Here is a 22,079-nt window from a genome sequence, read left to right as displayed (position 1 = left end):
CTGAGTAGCAACCCGTCCAGATCCTGGAATTTGCTGGCTCCTCCTTAGTTTCACCTCCATCTCCTTGCTCCCAACTCGTATTACCAATTTTGGTCGCAGCATTATGTTTGGAGGGTTGGTTGGAGTTTGGGGGGAACTGGGATATATCACATGGATATTTCGGTTATTATTGGCCATATTTTAATGCTCTCGCTGCTCCGTCTGTTTTTGGGCCAACCGAGATTTGTCGTAGTCCATTTTTGATTTATTTATGTGTTTATTTGCCTTGTTTTTGGCTTTGCGTCTGTGATTACTCATGGCTCCATCGCTCCCTGTTCGCCTGTTGGGGTGGCTCGTATTCGATTTGCATATTATTTTATTTGCATTTTACATAATAATTTAATTTTATTAGTTTTGCTGCATCATCGACATGAACGGTGCGGCTCAAGTTTTGCCAATCCTGAAATTGGCCCTAATGGCACCTTGGTGGCTCGATTTTCCCCCAACATCGATATTGTGTACACTTTGAGGTCATCGGCCGACATTTCATCGTCGTTTAATTTATTTTATTTTGTATTTTTTTCTTTTGCTCTTTTGGGGACACTTAATGCGAGCTACGCCTACTCGCCATTCGCTGCTGGGTGTGGTGTATACTATAATTTCTAGTTGCATTTTTGGGCATTTATTTTCATGGTTTACTTGTAGCATATTTCGCTGGCCACCACATTCATTTAACTTTGCGGTGCAGGGTGTTAAGAGTGGCAGTAGGCGAGCTAAGGAGGGGGATGGGGGGGTGTTGGTCAGGGGTCAGGGGTCAGCGGGTCAGCGGGTTGCTGCAGGGATTGCCCAACAATTGCCGCAGTCTTTGGAGAGTCTTCCCAGCGCGACGGGCAGTCGTAAATTAGTTGCGAATGGCAGTAGTAACACCATCAACAACAACACCACAAAACAACAATCACACCAACAACCACAACAACAACAAGCACAACGACAACAACAACTAGGATAACTACATCTGAAAAGTTCCACCGTGCAGAGGGAGAAAAGTTCAAAAAGTCGAAAGGAAAAGTTCAGGAAAAGTGTGAGGTGAAATTATTATCAAGTGCTTGCCACGAAAATTGCGGTAGCCTTAAATTGGTGCACCTGTTTGCGTTCAAGCGAGAGTGTTCTAATTTAACATATCCACATGGCGGTATAGTTTCCAGAACCAATTAATTCAATTTAAAAGTTGGCCACTAATTTATGCTGGAAGCCCAAACAGTAGCTTAAACTAATTAGCATGCACAACAATTTCACCAACACAATTACACTAACAACAGAAATATCAATCAAATTAAAATAAATAGAAAAATAAATTTAAAAATTGAATTTAAAAACATTAATATTAACTAAAGGAATACTAAGTGCAATAATTAAAAACCGCAACTATTTCACCAATAAATTATCCAATAAGAGATCTAAATAACAAATAAAATACACCAACAATATAACAATGTTTTACAAATAAAACGCAGAGTTTAAGAATATTTGAATTAAGAAATACTAACAGCAATGCTCTCATATTAATTTACATAAAAAAAAAATTAATACAAATTTACCAATATCCATTAAAGTAATGAAATTTAAATGTAGAAAAGGGAAACAAATAAGAAAATTAAACTAATTAAACTCCAATCAAAGCAACCATCATATTAAAAACAATTAAACAAACGCTGGTGGCATTCACAAAGAAATAGGTATAAATAAATAACCACAAGTACAATGCAAATAGATAAAGACAAAAGGCAATCAATCCAAGGCTATTTTCCACACACATTACAAAGTTGACAAAAATACCCAGAAAGAATATAAATACTCATTCCATCAGTTCGATTCCGAATGACTTGCAGACAAACCCGAAATCTGACTCAGAAACCTTAACGTTCGATGCAATTTGGGTGGTTTCTGGTGGCGCTGCCATTACCAATTATTTGCGCTGTTATCGCGACCTTCTTGCGCTGACCCCAATTTGGCCAATAAGGTTTCCTTGTCGAAAAACCTCCACAGGCAAAAAAAAAAGCCAAAAGGAAAAAGTCAAAAGTAAAAAGTAAATACAAAGGAAAAGGGAGCCGCAAGCTTCGAGTTTCGAGCTTGTTGATTGCCTTCGCGTCTTGGCGATGGCAGCTGATTGAAGTGCAAGGTGAGCGGGGAATGGGGGGCGGGGGGTGCTGGACGCCTCTGACAATTTCTCTCAGTGATCGAGGGGGGGTCTCCTTGGGCAGGTTTCTCTTTCACTTTTAATGGCAACTGGCATAATGAGCTGCTATGTGTGCCATGTGCCACCAGGCCAAACTCGAACTTGCTGCATTTGTTTTGGCCACTTGGGACCTGGCTAAAAAACCCCCATACCCTCAACCCCCCCTCCTCTCTACGCCCTTTTGGCCAGCATTGACACAATAAAATATTTGTTGTCGTTGCATTTATTGACGCATTCGCTCTTTTGCATATTTTGAATGTTTCCATACCCTGTGAGAAGGTATGTCCATTATAATCCATCAAATGGTATCTCTAATGAACCCTTAAATATTTTAAGCCATTATGAAAAACCGAAAATACAATACGGGAAATAAAAGAAGGAGAAACCATGATTAAATGTGATCAAATTACGAAATAAAAATAAAAAAAATATTTTACTATTTTAATTTTATTTATTTGAGCTACTTTCTACTCAAGAATTCTCGTTTTTATTTGACTTTTTAGGTCTATTAGCTAATAATTTGATAAACAACCTGAAATTCTTTAAAAAATAATGAGTCCAGACAGTTGGAAATTCTGAAATCCAAAAATGGAAACATTTAAGGACATGATAAAAATTAATAAACTAACCATTTATTTCCCTAGTTTTTTTATATTTTATTCTTCCTAACTGTGTGGTTTCTGTTTTTATACATTTTAAATAATTCCTTATATTTTTATTATAAATTTTTTTTTAATACCAAAAGCAAAGTAATTTAAATATGGAGAGCATCCAGTATTTCCGAGCCTCGTATCACCGATTTTACTCCGCTTTTTGCTGTTGTTGTTGGGGCTCCGCGACATGCGACAAAATAAAATGTAATTTCTCTTTCAGGCCCAGTTCCAGTTTGCAGTTCCCAACCCTGGCCAACATGCGACAATTCAATGCTGACAACAACGAGGAAAAATGGCAAAAATAACAACGATAGTAACAACAAAATATGCAAATCGTAGTTTCTAGTTGGGCGAGGTCAGGCATACGGGGTTTGGGTTATTGGCCAAATTGGAGTCAAGTGCAATCGTATTCCCGCCCCATCGAACATAAATAATTTAAGAGTGTGAAAACCAATTTTTTTTTTTTGTTTGTTCCCCGTCCGGAATTTTGTTTAGATTGTATTTCGGTTGACTGAAAATAATTACAGCAAAAAAGAATTTCGTTATTGTTATAATCTCGTTGAAATGCGATATTGGGATTTTTAATTGTTATGCCTTTTAAATGATTTTATTTTGACTTTAATGTGTCATTGCCATTGATTTTGTTAGCTCATTTAATAGGTTTTACAAAGGCTGCACTTTGTTTATTTTATTTATGCCGCGTATTTATATATTCAAATGTGGGCCAGTGACATTTTAATTTTTATGCCAAAGCGTTCAGTTGTTTGATTTTAAACTTTTAAACTTCTCAAAGGTCTTTATTAAATTGAACATTAGTTGGATAAACATTAGATTTTTCTCAGTAATTGCTAATTGCAGCATGTAAATAAAGTCTAGCAAGAAAATTAAGCTAAACATTTTTATTGACTTTTAAATATATTATTTATTTTATATATTTCCTGAATTAAAATGTTCATATAAATATTATATTTTTAAATCATATATTTATACAAATTTTGTATTCTGTGTAGACTAAACATTTAATTCTATATATATTTTTACAATTTTGCATGTTAAACATATTTTGATGATTTTTTGCATTATAAAATGTTATATTTTTACATTACAGAAAATTCTTGGTATATTTTTATAATTTTGTTCAGTTTTCTACAATTTTTTTAGCTTGCACTAACATTGTTTTATAGGATTTTGTGGCATTTACTAAGATTCTGTGTCTGAGACTGATATTTTGATTAACCGAAGCCGAAAGATCGAATAAAGGGCAGTGCAAATGAATCATTGCCCCGACATCCAATCCCTCGAATCAGATAGTCAAAAGATCAACCTCCTCCTTTTTACTTTCCCTGCTTTCCAATAAGTTGGGCGAATAGTTGGGTGAGGTGAAGAAACTGGACCTATTGGAGATCTTGGTGCGCAGTCGCTTGCTGGTCACCAACTGGGACATCTTGCGGAGCGTTATGTAGTCCTTGTTCAGCATGCGGCACAGTTCGATGAAGGTGCACAGTTGGGGCGATTTCAGTTCGGTGGCCAGATCGTAGGCGGAATTGAGGACCTCCGTTTGCCGTTCGTATTTGTGGAGCACTGCATGCGACTTGGCCATCAGCATGGTACTCAAAAACTCCCAAATCCGACTATTGCATATCTTGGCCTCGTCTATGGCCTTCTGGGCGTAGGACAGACTCTGGATGAAATGGTTCTTCTGCATGTGCCGATCCGCCAGTTCGTGGAGCAAGTAGCTCCTTTCAATCGGGAGGCGGGCGAAAAATAGACGTTTCTCCAGATACTCGATGAAATTTCTGGGGGCAAAGGTAAATTTATCACAAATTTAATAAAATCTTCTTACATTTTTTATATTTAATAAAAAATACTGAAAATCTTAATAACATGTGCGTTATTGGGATTTTCCTTCATCTTGAGAAAGTTAAAAAACGTCGAAAAATTCTAAAAAATTTAATTATTTAATTTTAATGGGGACGAAAATGACTGGAAAGTTAAATTGGTCAAATGTTAATGTAATGTTAATGTAGTGTTAATGTAATGTTAATGTCATGTTAATGTAATGTTAATGTTATAGTAATGTAATTTTAATGTAATGTAGTGTTAATGTAATGTTAATGTACTGTTAATGTAATGTTAATGTAATGTTAATGTAATGTTAATGTAATGTTAATGTAATGTTAATGTAATGTTAACGTAATGTTAATGTAATGTTAATGTAATGTAATGTAAGTTAATGTAGTGTAACAAAGACGATGACGTGGCCAGCTTTAGCCTCGTCATCGTCTCTTGGTCATTTTTACGCGCCCTCGGTGTTTATAATTCCCAACTGGTTCTGGCCAAAAAATTACGACCTAGTGGTTGTTGGCCGCCCATAAATCAGTTTACTCGGATGTCTGAAAGTGTGAGTGTGTGTTTCTTGAGGGGTTCCAGATGATCAATGGTAATACCATCTGACTTGGATTGTACACCAGGATGCAGGATCAAGGACCTCTTAAAATTTTATTATTATAAATTAATTAATTAAACTCACTGATCTGCCAATCGGTCGGTGCTCTGTTTGTCGGGACCCGCATAGGAGTAGGTGGACCGGTCCCCGAAGATGAACTCCGTGTGCTCCAGAGGCTTGGCTGTGGGAATGTTGAGCAGGTGGCACATGGCGCTCTTGTCGTAGGGCGTCACCCTCGTGGACGGCAGGCGGTATCCCTCGCACAGGCTCATGGCTAGGTTGTTGTACACCTCGTTCATGAACTCCACCTTCCAGGGCATCAGGCGGTTCGTCTTGATGACCACATAGTTGCCCATCACATCCTCCACGAATTTACGAAGGCGCTAATCGATTAAAAAGTAGACAGTTAATATTTAATCACCCAACCTGCTTCGGCTCCCAATTTCGAAATCTAACGATTCAGTTAACTAATCAATACTAAAAATGGATTTTTTTGGAACAGGTAAAAGGTAAATAAGGTTGATTGTATCAGTTTTTCCATCTACTTTAGATCTATAAAACATCGATTCCAATATTTATTTCCGTAACTCACCTTGATGTCATTATTTTTCCTGAGGACCTGAATGGTTCGCAGGATGCTGAGCATATTGCGTCTGGTCTGGTATTGGATCCTGAACAGATTCGACTCCCTTATGCGAGCCTCCATGCGGGGATTGCGCTGGAAGTACTCGTTGTACATGGGACTTCTGGCCTGAAGCATTTTCGTGAAGGTCGTCAGCCGCTGAAACGAACTCTCCAGATACTCGGTTCGGGCTGGTGAAGAGCCAAAATTATGATCCAGCAGACAACTTTGGTTTCGGCGAAGCGTCTTCAGAAAGATGAAATCGGTCCAGTTGCGACCCAGGTAGTTTTGGTAGTAGATCTTGTTCTTGCGACGCCTGCGTTCACTCTCCAGCGGAGAGAGCATCACCTCCTTGCGATCCATGATGCTCTGGACATCGCACTCCCTCCGCTCCTTGAGGATCTTCCACAACGGCCGCTTGTCCGCCTTCCGCAGCTCCTCCTGCTGGTGCTCATAGAAGCCCGGCAACTGGGACGAGTGCTCCATGAAGAAGTTCGCCAGGCTGTAGCCCGTGCAATCCTTGAGATTCTCATCGACGACCAGGAGGCGATTCTCGAAGGCTTTCATCGCGGTGCCCGCATGCCGACGCACGTTGTCGTGCAGCAGACCCTTGTTGTCCTCGAAACGATTCAGATCGTACATGGCATCGGCCAGTTCCATGGATATGTTGGCATTCCACACCTCACGCGCCTCCGAGGCCTTCAGACTGTCCTCCAAGGCGCCCTGCGTGAGGGCCACCGATCTCTGGAACTTGCTGCGCAGGTAGTAGGCCTTGTGGTCCACGCCCTCGTGCTCGTTGATGCACTTGTCGAAATACCGCTGGGCGAAGATGTTCTTCCGCATCCTGGCGAAGTACTGACCCCAGCTGCGGTGGATCCAATGCTGCTGCTCCGCCGGCCAGTCGATGGTCTCCCACGGCTTCAGATTCGCCACCAAAACGCCCGCCGGTGCCGATAGATTGTTGTCCTTCATCCTGCTTCCAAATCTCCTCGTCGGTCAAGTAAAAAATAAGTAAAAAAAAAACTAACTACAGGAAGAACCCTTAAAATAAATGGTACAAAAAGTGGAAACGAAACGAATTTGTCTCTCCTAAAACTGAAATGAAAATGAACGAAAAGTCATGAGTCTACAAAAAAAACTTAAAATCAAAAAAGTTTAAAAAATTAAACTAATAAACATTAATTGTCCAAACATATTTCCTAAACGTCAATAATTATTCTACAAAGTGAAAACCAAATAAGTATTCGATTAAATGTAGATTCGTTAAAAAAAATTAACTAATACAAATTACATCCTTTGACAAACTATGAGACGGTTCAAAAATATTTCATATAACAAGGAACAGTTAAGAATCAATTATAAAGTTTATCGGCAGTTAAAACAATTAGGGAATCTTTTCTTATCCCCATATTAAGCTAAAATGATTTTAGCTTACCAAAAAGTCAAAAAGGATAGAATCCAGGTGTATAATATTATATATTACATTTTAAATGTATAATTTATCTCCCGTAAACCCAACCAATAACTTTAACAGCAATAAAAAAATTCCAAATACAAAGTGATGTGTACAAATATCAGTGCTCAGGATTCCTGGGATGATCACTTTTGCTGGAAGGGATCCTTCTCGATGTACTTGTCCAGCCGCTGAGAGCCATCTGGCTCCACCTGCGACAGCGGTCCGAATCCCTCCTCGTCGACGAAGCAGATCTCGTGGCCATCGGGATCGCCGAGGATGACGACCGAAACGGTGGCCTTGCCGGGCGTATCCAGGGTGATCAGGGGCGTTAGGATTGTCCCGCCGGCGGCTTTAACCGCCTCCTGAAGCGGCGGCTGCTTGGCCGCCGGAATGGCAAAGGCAATCCGTCCATAAGCCTTGGCTCGGTTCAGCGGCTCTGCGATCTGGGTGATCTGCAGCGAGGCCTGCTCACCGCCGTAACTCAAACGCAGGCTTCCTTCGCTCTCCTCGAGCACCCGCATCTGGAGCAGGTTGTGCCAGTACTTTCTGGAGTTCTTTAAGTTGCTCACATTCAGCTCCACGGACTGGACGGGATCGGAGCCAGCGGACGGCTGATCGATCACATAGAACTTATAGCCATCGGGCGAGGTGAGCAGACTGCCTTCTCTTCCAGCCACCTGCGTCACAGGATACGAGTGCTCGGCGGCCCGGGAAAGGATGTCCTTGGAATGTATGGTCACGCCGGCAAAGTCGTTTCCTAAATGAAATAGAAAATATGAGGATTAGGAGGGGATTTCAAATTTCTTATGTTCCTTTAAAAAGGATTATTATTTTTATTATCATATTGCTTTTTATATTAAATACCTTAGCTTCAAGTTTTGTTAAACTAGTTTCAAAATTACTTTTTTATTTTGTATTAAATTGGACGAATATATCATATAGATAAGAAAGAGCTTCATTGTTTTTATAAACATATACGCATTTAAATGGAAATAAAGTCGTTTGCCAAAGTTTGCTTCCTTTCTTATTTTACATTTATACATATCAAACAAAAGAAATGAACATACAGCTCATCGCCATTATCAGTTAATGATTAACAGAAATGTTTAAGTAGGTTTTTAAATAGCTTCACTGATTAATCGACTGTCTGATAGATTTCAGCCTCTCTAAAGATAACTATTTGCTTTGTCATAAAACAAAAGATTATTAACCTATTATTTGCACGAAAATATGCCCAGTCACTTATCAAATAGGTATTTTCAGTGGAGCACTTAATTATAAAGTTGTCGAAGGTAGATCCAATCATTTGTACGTGAATTATACAAGTGCTTACTCGATACGATTTAAAATAATCAAAAACAACTTTGTTAAAATCTAGAGAATTAAATAATCAAAGCAATTAATTCAATAATTAAAAAAAGAAACCTTTATCAAACTCATTTTTATGTTTTAATTTTATGCACCTAATAATGATCAAATTAAATACACATTTTAAATGAAAGAACTACACTGTTATTTATATGACCTATTTGACCTATTTTCCCATTTATAAATATCTTTTAATTGAACTATAATTTTTAATAACACAAATATGTTTTAAATGTTGATAATTTTCGATGAAAAAGAAAAGATTTTATAAAGATCTCATTTCTAGTTTATGTTTTAGTCTTGAATTATGGTAGTAAGGGTTAAGGTTTCTTTTTATTTGTTTCATCCAAGGGTTAACCTCAACTTTTATATTTCTCACCCATTTCGTAGCTGCTCACTCCATAGTTATATGTGAGTTCGATGACAAAATAGGAACTTTCGGGTCCATAACCGACCATCGTTTTGCTCCACCGGTTGTCGTAGGGCCTGCCAAGGGTTAACGATTACTTTTTAGTCCTGCCACACGACTTTATATATAGTCATCTCCCTTGAACTCACCCGTTGCAGGCGGCATCGCATCCCTCCTTGAACTCCTCATGCCGCAGCACCTGTTCACGTGGGGCAGAGCGAGAAAGCAATAAGAAACAAAAACAAAACAAACTAATTTCTTAACATCGTCATTATATGAAGTTATCAGGCATCTGGGCTTTTTAATTAGCGGCTGTGCGTCGTTGACACGTTGTTCAGATAAAACCGGAGCCAGACACAACAAGCGCGATAAGAGAGTCTACCGATTTTGGGAGATATCCCCCACTTTTCCTCACATCTTACCGTCATTCCCAAGATTTGGCGAAAGAAAAAGGCGTTTTTCGCCCGATCTCCAATCTTAAACACGTAGTGGAGTGCACGTCCCGGAATCGCTGACATTTTGAAATTTGTTATTTTCTTATGGACTATTAGCTGCGTCTGAATTTTGAAGACAAATGATCAACTACTTTTTTTCGGCCTTGTTTATGTAGTTAAAGATGGAGAAATATCGATAAGTTTCATAACCTCGGTGATATCGATGTTTAGCTTTCGATAAGACATAAGTGTGACCGTAGACAGTGCGCCAAAAAATACCAATTGTGTGGAGCTTTTGGAAATATCGATAGTCTGATATTTTTTAAAATAAGAAACAGTTTTTTAAAACCATTATCTTGAACACTATTATTAATCTCAAATATAATTTAAACCTGTTTGCTTTTGACTTTGTACTCTTTAAATAAAACCAGCCAAAATAATTCTCGAATATTTATGTAAACAGGCTATATAAAAACTATTTAATACATTGTAATAGCAAACGCGCGTCAAAAAATGTTTAGTAAAAAAATGATTTAACAAATTTTGCTAAAGTGTGGTACATCGTGGAATATTCAGGCATGATCTTAATGATTATTTTGGGGATTGATATGATGAATGGGTGTGGATTATCATGAGGTATAGTCATGGATGTGGTCGTCTAACTGCTCCACTTTTAGATCATTTTCTGGCTCTGTGTCCTGCTCTAATTTGTGCTCCCATTCGGGATCCTCCTGCTCTTGTTTGTGCTGCCATTCCTCCTGCAGATCCTGGCTCAGTTCCTGCTCCTCCGCCTGGAACTCTTGATCTTGTTGTCTCTCCTGTTGCTGCTCATTTGTTTGGTTAGCCAGCAAGTGATCCGTACGCCTCTTCCTAAGCTTCCTCTTCTTGCGCATGTGCTCCTGCTGCTCCTGCTCAGCCTCCAGATCCTGATCCTCCTCATCCTGATCCTGGTCCTTTGGCCTCTTCCTGTGAGTCTTCCTCCCGCTGTGCCTTCTCAGGTGCACCTCCAGATTCTGCCGCGAAACGCATGGCTTCTGGCAGTGCATGCAGGCGAATGGCCACTCCCCGGCAGCATCTCCTCCTCCCGAAGATTCCGCGTGCAGCCGCTCGTGCCGCACCTGCGAGGCGTGGGTGCCGAACTTCTTCTCGCAATGGCCGCACTGGAACCGCCGCTGACCCTCGTGCACCACGCGCACATGCCGACTGATGGCGCTCTTGTGACGGAAGAGCTGCGGACACTGCTCGCACTTGAAGCGCTCCCAGGTGGGATTGTGGGTGCGCAGGTGGGTCAACAGCTCCGTCCTCGTCACCTTGGCCACGCCACAGTGTTCGCACACGTGCTCCTTGTGCTGCGCATGCCGCTTGAGATGCTCGCCCAGGGCATTTTTCGTGCTATACTGCCGGTTGCACAGCTCACAGATCAGTTCGCGCAGCTCCTGCTGCAGTTGCTCCAGCTGGGGATGGGCGTTGCGCATGTGGGAGCGCAGCTGCTCGTAGCGGGTGAAGCACTTGTCGCAGCTGCGGCACAGGAAGGGCTTCGAGTAGCCCTGGTGGACGCTGCGGATGTGGGCCTCGAGGTAGGGCAGCTTGTACACCTGCTTGCCGCACTGATCGCAGGCAAGGCCGGCGCGTCTTTTGTTCCCGCTGGGCTGATCCACCTGCCCCTGGCTGTCCTGGTAGTCCTCCTGGTATTCCGGATCCTCCTGCTCCTCCCGATCATCCTGCTTTTCCGGCAACTCCTCGGGTAGGCCATCCTCCAGGCTTTCCTGCTCCTCCTCCTCCACTTCCTGTTGGTTTTCCTGCAGATCCTCACTGAGATATTCCTCCAGCGGCTCCTCCTTCACCTGCGGAAGCCCTAAGAAAGTATTAATCCTGGTTTAACCAGCCCAAAAGGCCACCGTATATCCACCCTGTCGACGGGAATGTCCTTGGGCTGCCACTCATTGAGTGTCCGGCTGGATTCCCTGGCCACCTGGCCCAGCTCCTCGAAGTAGGAGACCGCGTGGTGGCACAGGTTGCAGATCTGCGTGGGGAAGCCCTGCGGCTGCTGCAGAAGGTCGATGTCGAGGAACTTCTGGAGGATCGCGATCAGGCGGGGATCGGGACACTGCGATTCCCGGTCGCGCAGCTGGCGCAGGCAGATCCTGCAGAGGCGGGCCAAGTCCGTGAAGGCGGTGAACATCGCTGCGGATCGAAATGCGCCGAATGCAACGCCCCAAGTGATAAATCAACCTTTTTATCAACTTAACAATTTTCCTTTGCTGCCGCCAGTGTGACCAGAGCCGAGCGCCACCTGTTGCGTCCCAACGGTCACTGTTACGGTCACTCTTTTCGATATCGTTATTTTTGATTTGTTATAGTTTTAAATATTTTAAAAGCCATGAATTCAATACTGTTATTGAAAAATATATCTAATTTTAACGATTGTTATAAAAATTGTTCAATTAACATTAAAAACTGGGAACATTTTTGTATTCATTCACTTTAAACCATTTTTTAATTAAAAAATACAAACATTTTTAAAAACGAGTTATTTATTCACAGTTTACAATTTATTATTATTTATAAAGTTTAATATTTAAAAATGACAAGTTGAATAGGCTCAAGTGTTATAAAAACGAATAATAGTCCAAATTAAAAGTTGTTAAAATTCAGCAATTTGTTGCATATTTATTTTGATCTTTGCAGTGTAGTAATTGATTTATACAATATCCCCTTCATGGGAATTCGTGGCAGGCAGATTCAGGAACCCCCTTTTATTTATTCTTTGCCATCTATAAACAATGGTCGTGTAGAAATTGTGCAAAAGAAGCATTTCCCTGGGAACGAAAAAGTTGGAACGAAATTAAAAACGATATGTGTCAGCAATTTGATAAGATAAAGATAAACGTCGCACATGAGTTTTAATTCCCGATCCTTTTTATTTTAAACGGAAATTGTCCGGCTTAAAAATTACGTTTTTATTTTATTGTTTGGGTTAAATGGTGTAAATCTGATGTTTTTGTGTGATGGTATGACAATCTTACAAATAACATAGATTTAGCAAGATAATTGGCTTTAAGTTCAGATATCAATTTTTTAAGGAAAATATAATTTTTCTGTGTACGTCTGCTAGCTTATGGAATGTCAATTTTTTATTTTCTGACAGTGCTTAACATCAATTTATAAATATAAATTGTCATCATATGCACTCGTATGTTTTGAATTTCCCGCGCTTTTACTGTAATCATCTGCTCAACCATTCTCACATAGCGCACACACCCATCACAGTTGGTATTTACTTTGGGACTGTGTGGTATTTTCAATCGTTATAGGTGCGGTCACATTGCTTCGCACTCGCTGTCGAATTCGGTTGTCTTTTTTTTGGGTATTATTTTAAATAAATCGTGTCGCAGCGATCGGATTCCCTTATAATACTTGGCCGCCAATCCGGAAAGAGAAATGTCGCTGAATCCGCAGTACGAGGAAATTGGCAAGGGATTTGTGCAGCAGTACTATGCGATATTCGATGACCCGGCGAATCGGGCGAACGTGGTTAATTTCTACAGCGTAAGTGTTGTTGTCTTCTGCTGATTCTGTTTCCTTTGTATCCTTTCTTTTGGCCACTTTCTACCTTTTGCTGCTCTCCTTTATCCGCGTCTCCTCCTTCGTCCATCTGTTGCTGTCCCGCTCGCACATGCGGTGACGCGCGTCGCGCCCTTGAAAAAGTCCGCCTCCTTTTCGGAAAATGGGCGCAAAACCAAAAAGAGCGCGAAAAATGGGCCAAGAAGATATAGAAATATAGGCGGGATATCGGGAGAATAGGATGTTTAAGGTGGTATGGCGAGGCTGCGTTGGATTCTCGAAGTTTCGAGTGACACATTACGCCCATGCTCGCATAAATAAATACACACATACAAAATATATGGCCAACATACAGCCGAGGTCAACGCAATAGCACCCAGAAATTGTAAAAATAATTAGGCGAAAAAAATAGTAAAAAAAAGTCGAAAGTTCAGTATTTAAAAGCACCATACATAATTATTGTTCAAAATATATATTTGAACAAACACAATAGCAGCAAGAAAATAGTACTATCTAACAAACTCAATAGCAGCTAGAAAATAAAAACTAAAAAATAACCAAATTTCTGGCTATTTCAAAGTATTTTTCAAAATCCTTTATATGAACAATACCTGACCAATTCGTAAATATAAATCTATAAACATATAACTACCTACAAGTAATGAGTTAGAAATTTTTCATTCCAGGCTACCGATTCCTTCATGACTTTTGAAGGTCACCAAATACAGGGTGCGCCCAAGATCCTCGAGAAAGTTCAGGTTAGTTCGAGTATATACGGTTCCTCGAGCATAATTTAATCAATTGAATTCTTGCAGAGCCTGAGTTTTCAGAAGATTACCCGTGTGATAACCACAGTAGACTCGCAGCCCACATTCGACGGCGGAGTGCTGATCAATGTCCTCGGAAGACTACAGGTAAGCAGATCGATCCCCAAAAGAAAAGCGAACAAGATACCCCAAAGCATTCAAAAATTGTTCCAACAACTTGCTGTCGACTAGGAAATTGAATGACTGCCTGTTGTACAGCGGCGGCTAGGATAATAGGACTGTCTATCAAATCAAATCACTTGTTTTTTCTTTTAATACGTATGATTCTCCATTTAAATGCTTGCTTATTAATTAAATTATACATTTTTATTCGCACTGCAGGTCATATTTATTTTCTGTATTTGTTTATCTGTATTTTATAAACTTGCTTTAGTCCGCCACATTTTATGGTTTATACATATCACTTTAAAATTATAAAAATAAAATTTACCTAGAATGTAAACCGAAACACAGGGATATTAATATTGTCAACAAATACAAATACTCAGAAATGAAAGAAAAGGTCCCAACAATAATTAAGGTAAAACTCCTTTATAGTTATAAATGAAAACATATTTTTAGCTAGAAAAAAGGTGCCAATAAAGCATTTATAAAATATCACCTTACCCAATAACACAGAAAACTTAATTTATCAATTAAAGTGCTGTAGGTCAAAGCAAATATATTTGGAATATCTGATTTATCAATATAAATTTTGATAACTAGAATTTGTTTAGAGCAGAACAAAAAATCATCATTTAAGGTAGAAACTCATTGTTCGTATTCCTTAAAATTCCACATTGGGCAGTGCTATTAATCGACCGCCGCTGCTGCTGCTTTGAATATACCATATGTACCACCTGTATATTGTATATCTCAACTCTGGTTATTATAAAACAAAAAACAAATCGAATCCGATGAAGACCGATGAGGATCAGCCGCATGCCTACATTCAGACCTTCGTACTGAAGCCGGTTGGTGGGAGTTACTTTGTGCAGCACGATATATTTCGGCTATCGTTGCACGATGTGTAGCACCACCCCCGATCTGCCACGCCCAGTCAACAGACTCCAGCGCCCGGCCATATATATCAAAATCGAGATCGAGAAAAGCAGCCAATTGATCAGCCAGCAGCGTGGAGACAAGACCCAGTTCAAAAACGAATGAAAACTATATCTAAGCGATGAGATAGTTATGCTGTTAGTCGACCTTCTGCCGCCCAGCCCCGCCCACTCCGCCCATAAGACCAAAAACCAATATATCCTTGGCGTCTCGTCGTCGTCCAACTTCTTCTAATTGTCCTCACAGTACGTGAGTTTTCCAACGACAATTAACCGAAACAAAATATTGCGCCTTTAATTTCGTGCATGGTTTTCGTTAGTTTTGTGTTGGATTGTATTCTTCTTAACAGAAGGTCGCTGGGAAATTGGAACATTTGAATATTAACATTTAAAAGCTAAAACGCAAACTAATTTTCTTAATAAATTATAATTGTGTTGCTAACTGAAATGCTAAACTACTAGTTGCATCTGTTTCGCTCTACAATTTTCAGGTTTTCAATCATTTTCTTGAGATATTTGTGGTTTAATAAGTGTTTAGATGTTATTCATTGGAAAATGTTTAAGAAACGTTTTATATTAGCATTTTTCAAATTATATCTTTGAGTATTCTTCAACACCAAAAGCTACAAAAAAAAAAACACAAATTACATTTATTATTTAAAGAAAATTACACAAAACTATTTTTTATTTCAAAAAGACTGCTATAAAATTGTACAGTGAATTGTTTATTTAATGTAATCGTTGATTCTATACACCTGTTTCTCGGGAGTTTAGTTTTGGTCATCCAATTTGCAAGCGACCACTGTACAGTAAACACGCACCTGCACACGAACAATCGGCTAACAGTTTTACAATACCTTTCCTCCGACTCCGTCTTGAAATTGTGTGCTTTTTCCATATTCCATTTTCTATTTCCAACTGCAAAACTCGAAATTGGTTCTTCGCACGCTTGTTAATGAATGAAAACAAATATTATTGAAATGTGTATTTGACTAATAAATGTTTGATTTAATTATTTTGCAGTGCGATGACGATCCCCCGCACGCCTTCTCGCAGGTGTTTATGCTGAAGGCCAACGCGGGCACCTTCTTCGTGGCCCACGACATCTTCCGTCTTAACATCCACAACTCGGCCTAGGAGCCCTCCACTCTGCTGGACATATATCCCATATATATCTGCACCACTCAACAACAACACACACCCGTCATCCAAAGATGACCAGCGCGTAAAGACGACAATGGCTAGCAGTGGAACTCAATAAACTCAACAACAAAAATAACAACACAACAGCGGTCAACAAGTTCAGTTCTCACGTCTATCAACAAATGAAAAAAAAGCAAAAAAAAAAAACAAACAATAAAAAAATGAAATCAAATGCTAACTACTATTACGATGTAAACAAAATGGGCCACCAGCTCACCTTTATTTATGTCGCATTGCGCCCGGTACTCTCGATTAACGGGCACCCATCGAATTGTATATTCTGTGAACACCTGCATCTCGGGATCTAATTTAGCTAGTGCTATCAAATTTGGTATGTGGGCAGCTTACAGTTCTGCTTACAATTTTACCGGAAAATAATCCTCAACTACTTTACCCAAAATTAATCTTTTTGTTCAAGAGATCTAAAATTCCCAAAGAGTTATAATCATTTTTTTACTGTACTTATTGAAATTATTTTAGATAGTCTTATTGCAAATGTTTTAAATCGAACAAAATCTGAGTACCGGGATCATTAGATGGTCGAGAATGACGACTCTAGCTTTCTTGTATGACTAATTGAGTGATGGCGAATTACTTTTTATTGAGACAAAAAAAAAGAATACTTAAATATAAAGATTAACGTTAACAGTTTGTTTTGTTGTGTCATTGGTGGAATTTGAAGCAGGAAGAAAAATATGTATCCTTACAACTATTAAATGCAAAAAATGAAGCTCCATAGGATTAGACGAAGTGGTTTCCAGCTGAAAATGAATCACTTGTCGCGAAATGTGAAGACGGCATCGAATCCGAACAGCACCCCATTGACGATCGACAGTGAGGCCTTGATAAGTGCGAGATCCCGAGTTCGGGTCCGGAAGGAGAACTCCCAGGCTTCGATGATAAACACACCGCTGGCCACGAACAAAGTGCAGCCCAGTACACTGAAGAATATATCGATGCGCTTGTGAATGGGGGCCCGCATCAGAACACCTGTAAATTTGTATATTTAAATTAGATTTAAATTTAAAAAGGTATTTTTAAGAACTTTATAGAGGAAGATAGCATTTCTGGCTTTATATTAAAGTTCCTAACGTCTAGGTACTTCAAAACTCACCTGCAAAGACCCCGATGACCACGATTATATAGCCCGTAAAGGTGCCAGTGGCCAAAAACGATGTCATTATATCCCGATCATTAAAGCTGTAGAAATGAAGCACAAGACACGCTACTGCAAACCCCTAAAAAGTGAAGTAAAAGGAATTTTAATTCTTAATCCGTGAAAAATATTTTTCTAGAACCTGTCATAGTTCTTAATTTGGGTTAGCCAATGTTCCGAAAGTGGTAAATATTTTTTTGTGGAAATTTACAGATGAATGCTTTTTTATCTGTAACGTTTTGAGTATTTCCTTATAATTCCCAAGTTGTTTTTTAGAAGAATGTTTGATTAATCATTCCGCAAACATTGTTAAACTTAAGAATTGTGATTTGATGTGAATAAATTGTCTTCACTTAGCTATTTTTGATCGTAATACAAAGTTTTTTTTATCACAATTTCTTATAGAGGATCACTTGAAAAAAAAATTCCTTTTACCAATTCCAGAAACTTGACCACATTGAGGCGGCCTTTCCGCTCGCCATGTGACATTTTGTGAAACTGCTGCCGATGACAGTCCTCGAAAATGTGGTCCAGTTTGAAATAATATTTTCCGTAAGTCGGACAATTTTTGAATTATTCCGTTTGGCTTTTTTTGAACGTGCTCCCGACGACAGAGCGTTGGATAAACTGATTCGAATGGATGCGGCTGGATGTCGGATGCCATGCAAATATGCTGATGCAGTCGGGCGCAGTCACAGTCACAGCCACCGAAATTAATTAATTACACTTAGGAAATAGGCTTTTCATTTCTGTTCCCATCTCTGTTTATCTGCTTATCCGTTCACTCGGGCCTCTCGGGTCTGTCTGTGAAGTGGACACCACCGTCTGGGTTTTCCGCTGTAAACTGCACTCGAGCCCCCATCCCTTCCAACTTGATTGAGTGGAGCATAATGAGTGCATATATGGTCGGGTTCGGGTTCGGGTACCCGCCCTATGGAATCATTGTGTTTGCATTACCATTACCCCAAATCCGCTGGCATTAAGGTTAGGCCCAAGATCGGAGCGATTTCGCGGAATTGGGGCCAGCGGGCTAGGTCGCTAATTTCCAGATGGCAACCAAGTGGATAATGGAAAACAGATCGTTTTGGAAAACATTTGGGAAATCACTTCCTCAAATTATGATTAATGTGCGACTATTAGTTTTATAAGCTATTATGGAGAATCTATGAGATTTTGTAAGATATTACTAGCATGTAAGGAGTTAAGTTCTTATGATATTAAAATGAATTTAATCATTCTTTATATAGAATCATTTTGAATTACTAATTTCGAAATTCAAATTTAATGGCCAGTTTACGTAAAAGTTGCGCTACTTTGCAAACACAGGTATTTAAGTGACAGATTAAACGTGTTTGTAATAAAAGTTTTCTAGTTTATCCAAATGAAAAATGAATCTATTTTTTTTAGACTTATAATTTCGACAGTGTGTTGTACTATTTCATTTGAAAACCCAGCGATTCTATGGGATTTTCAATAATGTATTATCAGTTCAGTTCCGGCACCTTCTGATATGATTCAACGAATACAGGTGCACCTCTAATCTATATATAGAGCCGTTCTTATCGCTTGACTTGTCCGATTAATCTACATTTTATTCTGTCAATAATGTTGAGAATTTCAATTTAATTGTTCAAATTTGAAAATTCAATTTTTTTTAAAATAACTAGAACGAAATCTTATTGAGCTCTGTCCAGCTTTTTGTTTTTGCAATTTGACGGTAATTACCGGCAATTCGTTTGCTTTTGTAGTTCCATTTAATGTTAATCGCCGGCACTTGACAGCGACGTCAACAAAACGAGTTATAGTAAGGTTTTATAGAATGATGATCGAAAAATATACCCTCTAACCCACTTAATACATTGTACACTTAATACATACAACACGCATAGATCTTGTTATCCAAAAAGTGACTTGGGAATTACAAAGATATCTGAAATACATTGCATCCTTTAAAAGAAACATTGCAATCTTCAGAATTTACCAGATATCGGAAATAACCATTCCTATTATCAGTTTTAATGTTTTAATTTGTTAGAATATTCTGAATAAAGAAAAAATCCTTATAAATATAAGAAAGCATATTTTTAATGGAGATTTAAAGGACAAGCTGAATTTAATGAAATCTATATACCCTACTTTTAAGCCGCTGGGGTATCGAAGGCTTCTGTTTACAAACCGATTACAACCGATTTCAGTATAGAAGTGCACCTGTAGCTCTCAAAATGCTGAATCCCGAGCTTATTTCGCTGGAAAATCAGGTGTTCCGATGCTATCTGGGATGGTCGGCTATATTGGTGCTCAAGATCTTCGCCACGGGCATTTATACGGGTCTGATGCGCTTCTTCACAGCCGTAAGTTATATTTTTAAGACCTTTGGACTGTATCCTACATTATGCACATACTATTTCCATACATAAAACAAGTTTTAGATTCATGTTTCTACACAAACAACTTGGGTAAGTCACCTGTTACATGTATTCGTTCTAAAGTGAAATCTCCATTAGGGAATTCCACAATCATTTATTTTTTAACGATTTAAAACAATACAAGATTGAACTAACTGATGCTTAGCACTTGAACTAGTAGAAAAAAAGGGATTACATGGATCATTTAGAGATTTACATATTCAATTTTTTTTATTCCTTAAAACTATGATTTTTTTCAGCTTGTTTTTATTAATAAAATCATCTCTTGTAAAATTAAATGTTTAAATCTTAAAAAAAAACATTCATAATTGTCAATTTTAAGATGAAAATATTCACTTAAGAGAATATTATTTTTTGAATTCATGTTTTTTGACCGCTGCTGTGGCTCTCTGGCTCTCTCGATCTCACATTCGCTGTCTCAGAATGACTCAACGGAATAAAATAAAAGCTCTCTCTTGCTTGCCGGTATATAAAATAAAAACAAGTGCGTTCGGCTCTCATTTGATTTTTTAACGGCGTGCGAACAGGCTGGAGAATCTGAAGCTTTAAATTTTATTTAATAGAGTCAACAAATTAAGAAAGAAAAACATTGAAAATGGCCAGCCCCGTGGAACTGCTCAGCCTCTCCAATCCCGTCTTCAAAAGCTTCACCTTTTGGGTCGGAGTTTTGGTTATCAAAATTTTTCTCATGAGCCTTTTGACCGCCGTCCAGCGATTCAAGACGAAGGTGAGAGGGGGTGAAAGTACATAAATATAATCATAAAATAAATAACTATAAATATAAATATAAAAATCTCCGAAACTGCTGAACACTGGAAACAGTGAGCTGATAAAAAAAAAACGAGGCTGGGTGAAGAGAAAGAGAACGAGTGGGGGTCGCACAGTGGGGTCAAAGTCTCACGCCAGTGAAAGTTTAAACGAATCAAGCTAAATAAGTTAACTAATTCAAACTACAGTGAATGCTCGAGACTGTAAACTAATGACAATCACTGTATTTTGTCTTTTACAAATAATATAAAAGTTAATAAATACATAGAGAGAATTTGTTTTATCGGAGATTGTTATCTTGTTTATTGGATTTTAAGAGACATTATGTCTGCAATATCAACATAATAGCAGTGTAAAATTTGGATTACAAAATTATAAGTTTTTTTTATTTGAATTGCTTTAAAATCTAGTTTTGAAGCTTTGTTATCAATGAAATTTAATCATACGACTTACAGAACACTTTTTCTTCATTAATCTAAAGAATGTTTTAGAATTTAACAATTTTATTAAATACCATTTAACATAAAAAACTTTCTATTAATATTTGATATTGGAATGCTTTTAGCTGGAACTTAAAGTACAAAAATCATTCACAACAAAGTTATATATTTTATGAAACTGTATTTAAATAAATCCATATTCTTTTGGTCAAGTAGTTAGAGAAATTCTGAAAAAATATTATAATCTTCCAATCGTTATCTTCGTTTTCAGACCTTCGCCAACCCCGAGGATCTGATGTCCCCCAAGCTGAAGGTCAAGTTCGACGATCCGAATGTGGAGCGAGTGCGTCGTGCCCATCGCAACGATCTGGAGAACATCCTGCCCTTCTTTGCCATCGGCCTGCTCTACGTGCTGACCAACCCGGCCGCCTTCGTGGCCATCAACCTGTTCCGGGCCGTGGGAATCGCCCGCATCGTCCACACGATCGTCTACGCCGTGGTCGTGGTGCCCCAGCCATCCCGCGCCCTCGCCTTCTTCGTGGCCCTGGGCGCCACCGTCTACATGGCGCTGCAGGTCGTCCTCGCGGCCGCCTTCTAGGCACCTAGATCTAGTCTTTCATGTTTTTTTTCAACCATTTTTGAATTAATTTCTTAAATATAAAAATACACCTGCCTGGGTAGCGGTGCTTTTGGATCACAGTTTGTGACAGATTTTTTTCTGAACTATTTACAAGGTAAACGATCTTGTTAGCACCTCTAAAAAGTAACAAACAAATTAGGCAAATTTAAATATCCTTTGTTTAAGGGTTTTATATCATGTAAGAAATCTTATAATTCCTCTAAGCTTTAAGAACGCTTAAACAATTTTGTATATGTTTTTTTTTCATTGGCATGTAAATTAAACGCATATTCTTTAGTTCAGCAAAGCTCAGAGTGCCTTTTTGCACTTTTATTTTTATACCCTTGCAGAGGGTATTATAATTTCACGCAAAAGTTTGCAACATGAGACATTTGAGACATTTCCGACCCTATAAAGTATATTATTGATCAGC

At 38.9% G+C, this 22,079-nt stretch overlaps 6 protein-coding genes across 8 annotated transcripts; 2 read left to right on the top strand and 4 right to left on the bottom strand.

The window, feature by feature from the left end:
• Window positions 1-3,883: 3,883 nt before the first annotated feature.
• On the bottom strand, window positions 3,884-7,301 carry LOC108051164. Its single transcript, XM_017133159.2, has 3 exons — window positions 5,907-7,301; window positions 5,399-5,697; window positions 3,884-4,664 (listed from the first exon to the last, which is right to left on the bottom strand). Exons 1-3 carry the CDS (start codon window positions 6,906-6,908, stop codon window positions 4,172-4,174), a joined length of 1,794 nt encoding a protein of 597 aa, XP_016988648.1. The 5' UTR covers window positions 6,909-7,301; the 3' UTR covers window positions 3,884-4,171.
• A 92-nt stretch (window positions 7,302-7,393) lies between these two features.
• LOC108051165 (glyoxalase domain-containing protein 4) lies at window positions 7,394-9,797 on the bottom strand. Its single transcript, XM_017133160.2, has 4 exons — window positions 9,592-9,797; window positions 9,319-9,368; window positions 9,140-9,246; window positions 7,394-8,149 (listed from the first exon to the last, which is right to left on the bottom strand). The coding sequence occupies exons 1-4, from the start codon at window positions 9,685-9,687 to the stop codon at window positions 7,536-7,538; spliced, it is 867 nt and encodes a 288-aa protein (XP_016988649.1). The 5' UTR covers window positions 9,688-9,797; the 3' UTR covers window positions 7,394-7,535.
• A 243-nt stretch (window positions 9,798-10,040) lies between these two features.
• LOC108051171 (zinc finger protein 771) lies at window positions 10,041-11,866 on the bottom strand. The gene is made up of 2 exons (XM_017133165.1): window positions 11,513-11,866; window positions 10,041-11,447 (listed from the first exon to the last, which is right to left on the bottom strand). The coding sequence occupies exons 1-2, from the start codon at window positions 11,783-11,785 to the stop codon at window positions 10,233-10,235; spliced, it is 1,488 nt and encodes a 495-aa protein (XP_016988654.1). The 5' UTR covers window positions 11,786-11,866; the 3' UTR covers window positions 10,041-10,232.
• A 1,037-nt stretch (window positions 11,867-12,903) lies between these two features.
• LOC108051163 (probable nuclear transport factor 2) lies at window positions 12,904-16,883 on the top strand. 2 transcript variants are annotated; one of them, XR_001769612.2, is made up of 5 exons: window positions 12,904-13,152; window positions 13,854-13,925; window positions 13,983-14,081; window positions 14,897-15,280; window positions 16,058-16,171. XR_001769612.2 is itself a non-coding variant. In XM_017133158.2 (4 exons), the coding sequence occupies exons 1-4, from the start codon at window positions 13,045-13,047 to the stop codon at window positions 16,169-16,171; spliced, it is 393 nt and encodes a 130-aa protein (XP_016988647.1). In that variant the 5' UTR covers window positions 12,908-13,044; the 3' UTR covers window positions 16,172-16,883. The 2 variants fall into 2 exon arrangements, 1 of the variants encoding a protein (XP_016988647.1); XM_017133158.2 differs by lacking the exon at window positions 14,897-15,280 and having other exon boundaries at window positions 12,908-13,152; window positions 16,058-16,883.
• Window positions 16,884-16,982: 99 nt separating this feature from the next.
• Window positions 16,983-18,171, bottom strand: LOC108051162. The gene is made up of 3 exons (XM_017133157.2): window positions 17,829-18,171; window positions 17,352-17,475; window positions 16,983-17,227 (listed from the first exon to the last, which is right to left on the bottom strand). Exons 1-3 carry the CDS (start codon window positions 17,880-17,882, stop codon window positions 17,010-17,012), a joined length of 396 nt encoding a protein of 131 aa, XP_016988646.1. The 5' UTR covers window positions 17,883-18,171; the 3' UTR covers window positions 16,983-17,009.
• Window positions 18,172-19,603: 1,432 nt separating this feature from the next.
• LOC108051161 (microsomal glutathione S-transferase 1) lies at window positions 19,604-21,726 on the top strand. Of its 2 annotated transcripts, none has more exons than XM_017133156.2 (2): window positions 19,604-19,744; window positions 21,299-21,726. In XM_017133156.2, the coding sequence occupies exons 1-2, from the start codon at window positions 19,616-19,618 to the stop codon at window positions 21,623-21,625; spliced, it is 456 nt and encodes a 151-aa protein (XP_016988645.1). In that variant the 5' UTR covers window positions 19,604-19,615; the 3' UTR covers window positions 21,626-21,726. The 2 variants fall into 2 exon arrangements, with proteins under 2 accessions (XP_016988645.1, XP_016988644.1); XM_017133155.2 differs by lacking the exon at window positions 19,604-19,744 and adding an exon at window positions 20,335-20,546.
• Window positions 21,727-22,079: the final 353 nt, after the last annotated feature.

This window comes from Drosophila rhopaloa, unplaced genomic scaffold (assembly GCF_018152115.1).
Source record: "Drosophila rhopaloa isolate 14029-0021.01 unplaced genomic scaffold, ASM1815211v1 contig_3, whole genome shotgun sequence".
In the NCBI taxonomy this organism is placed as follows: domain Eukaryota; kingdom Metazoa; phylum Arthropoda; class Insecta; order Diptera; family Drosophilidae; genus Drosophila; species Drosophila rhopaloa.
This window is presented reverse-complemented; position numbering and strand designations above follow the sequence as displayed.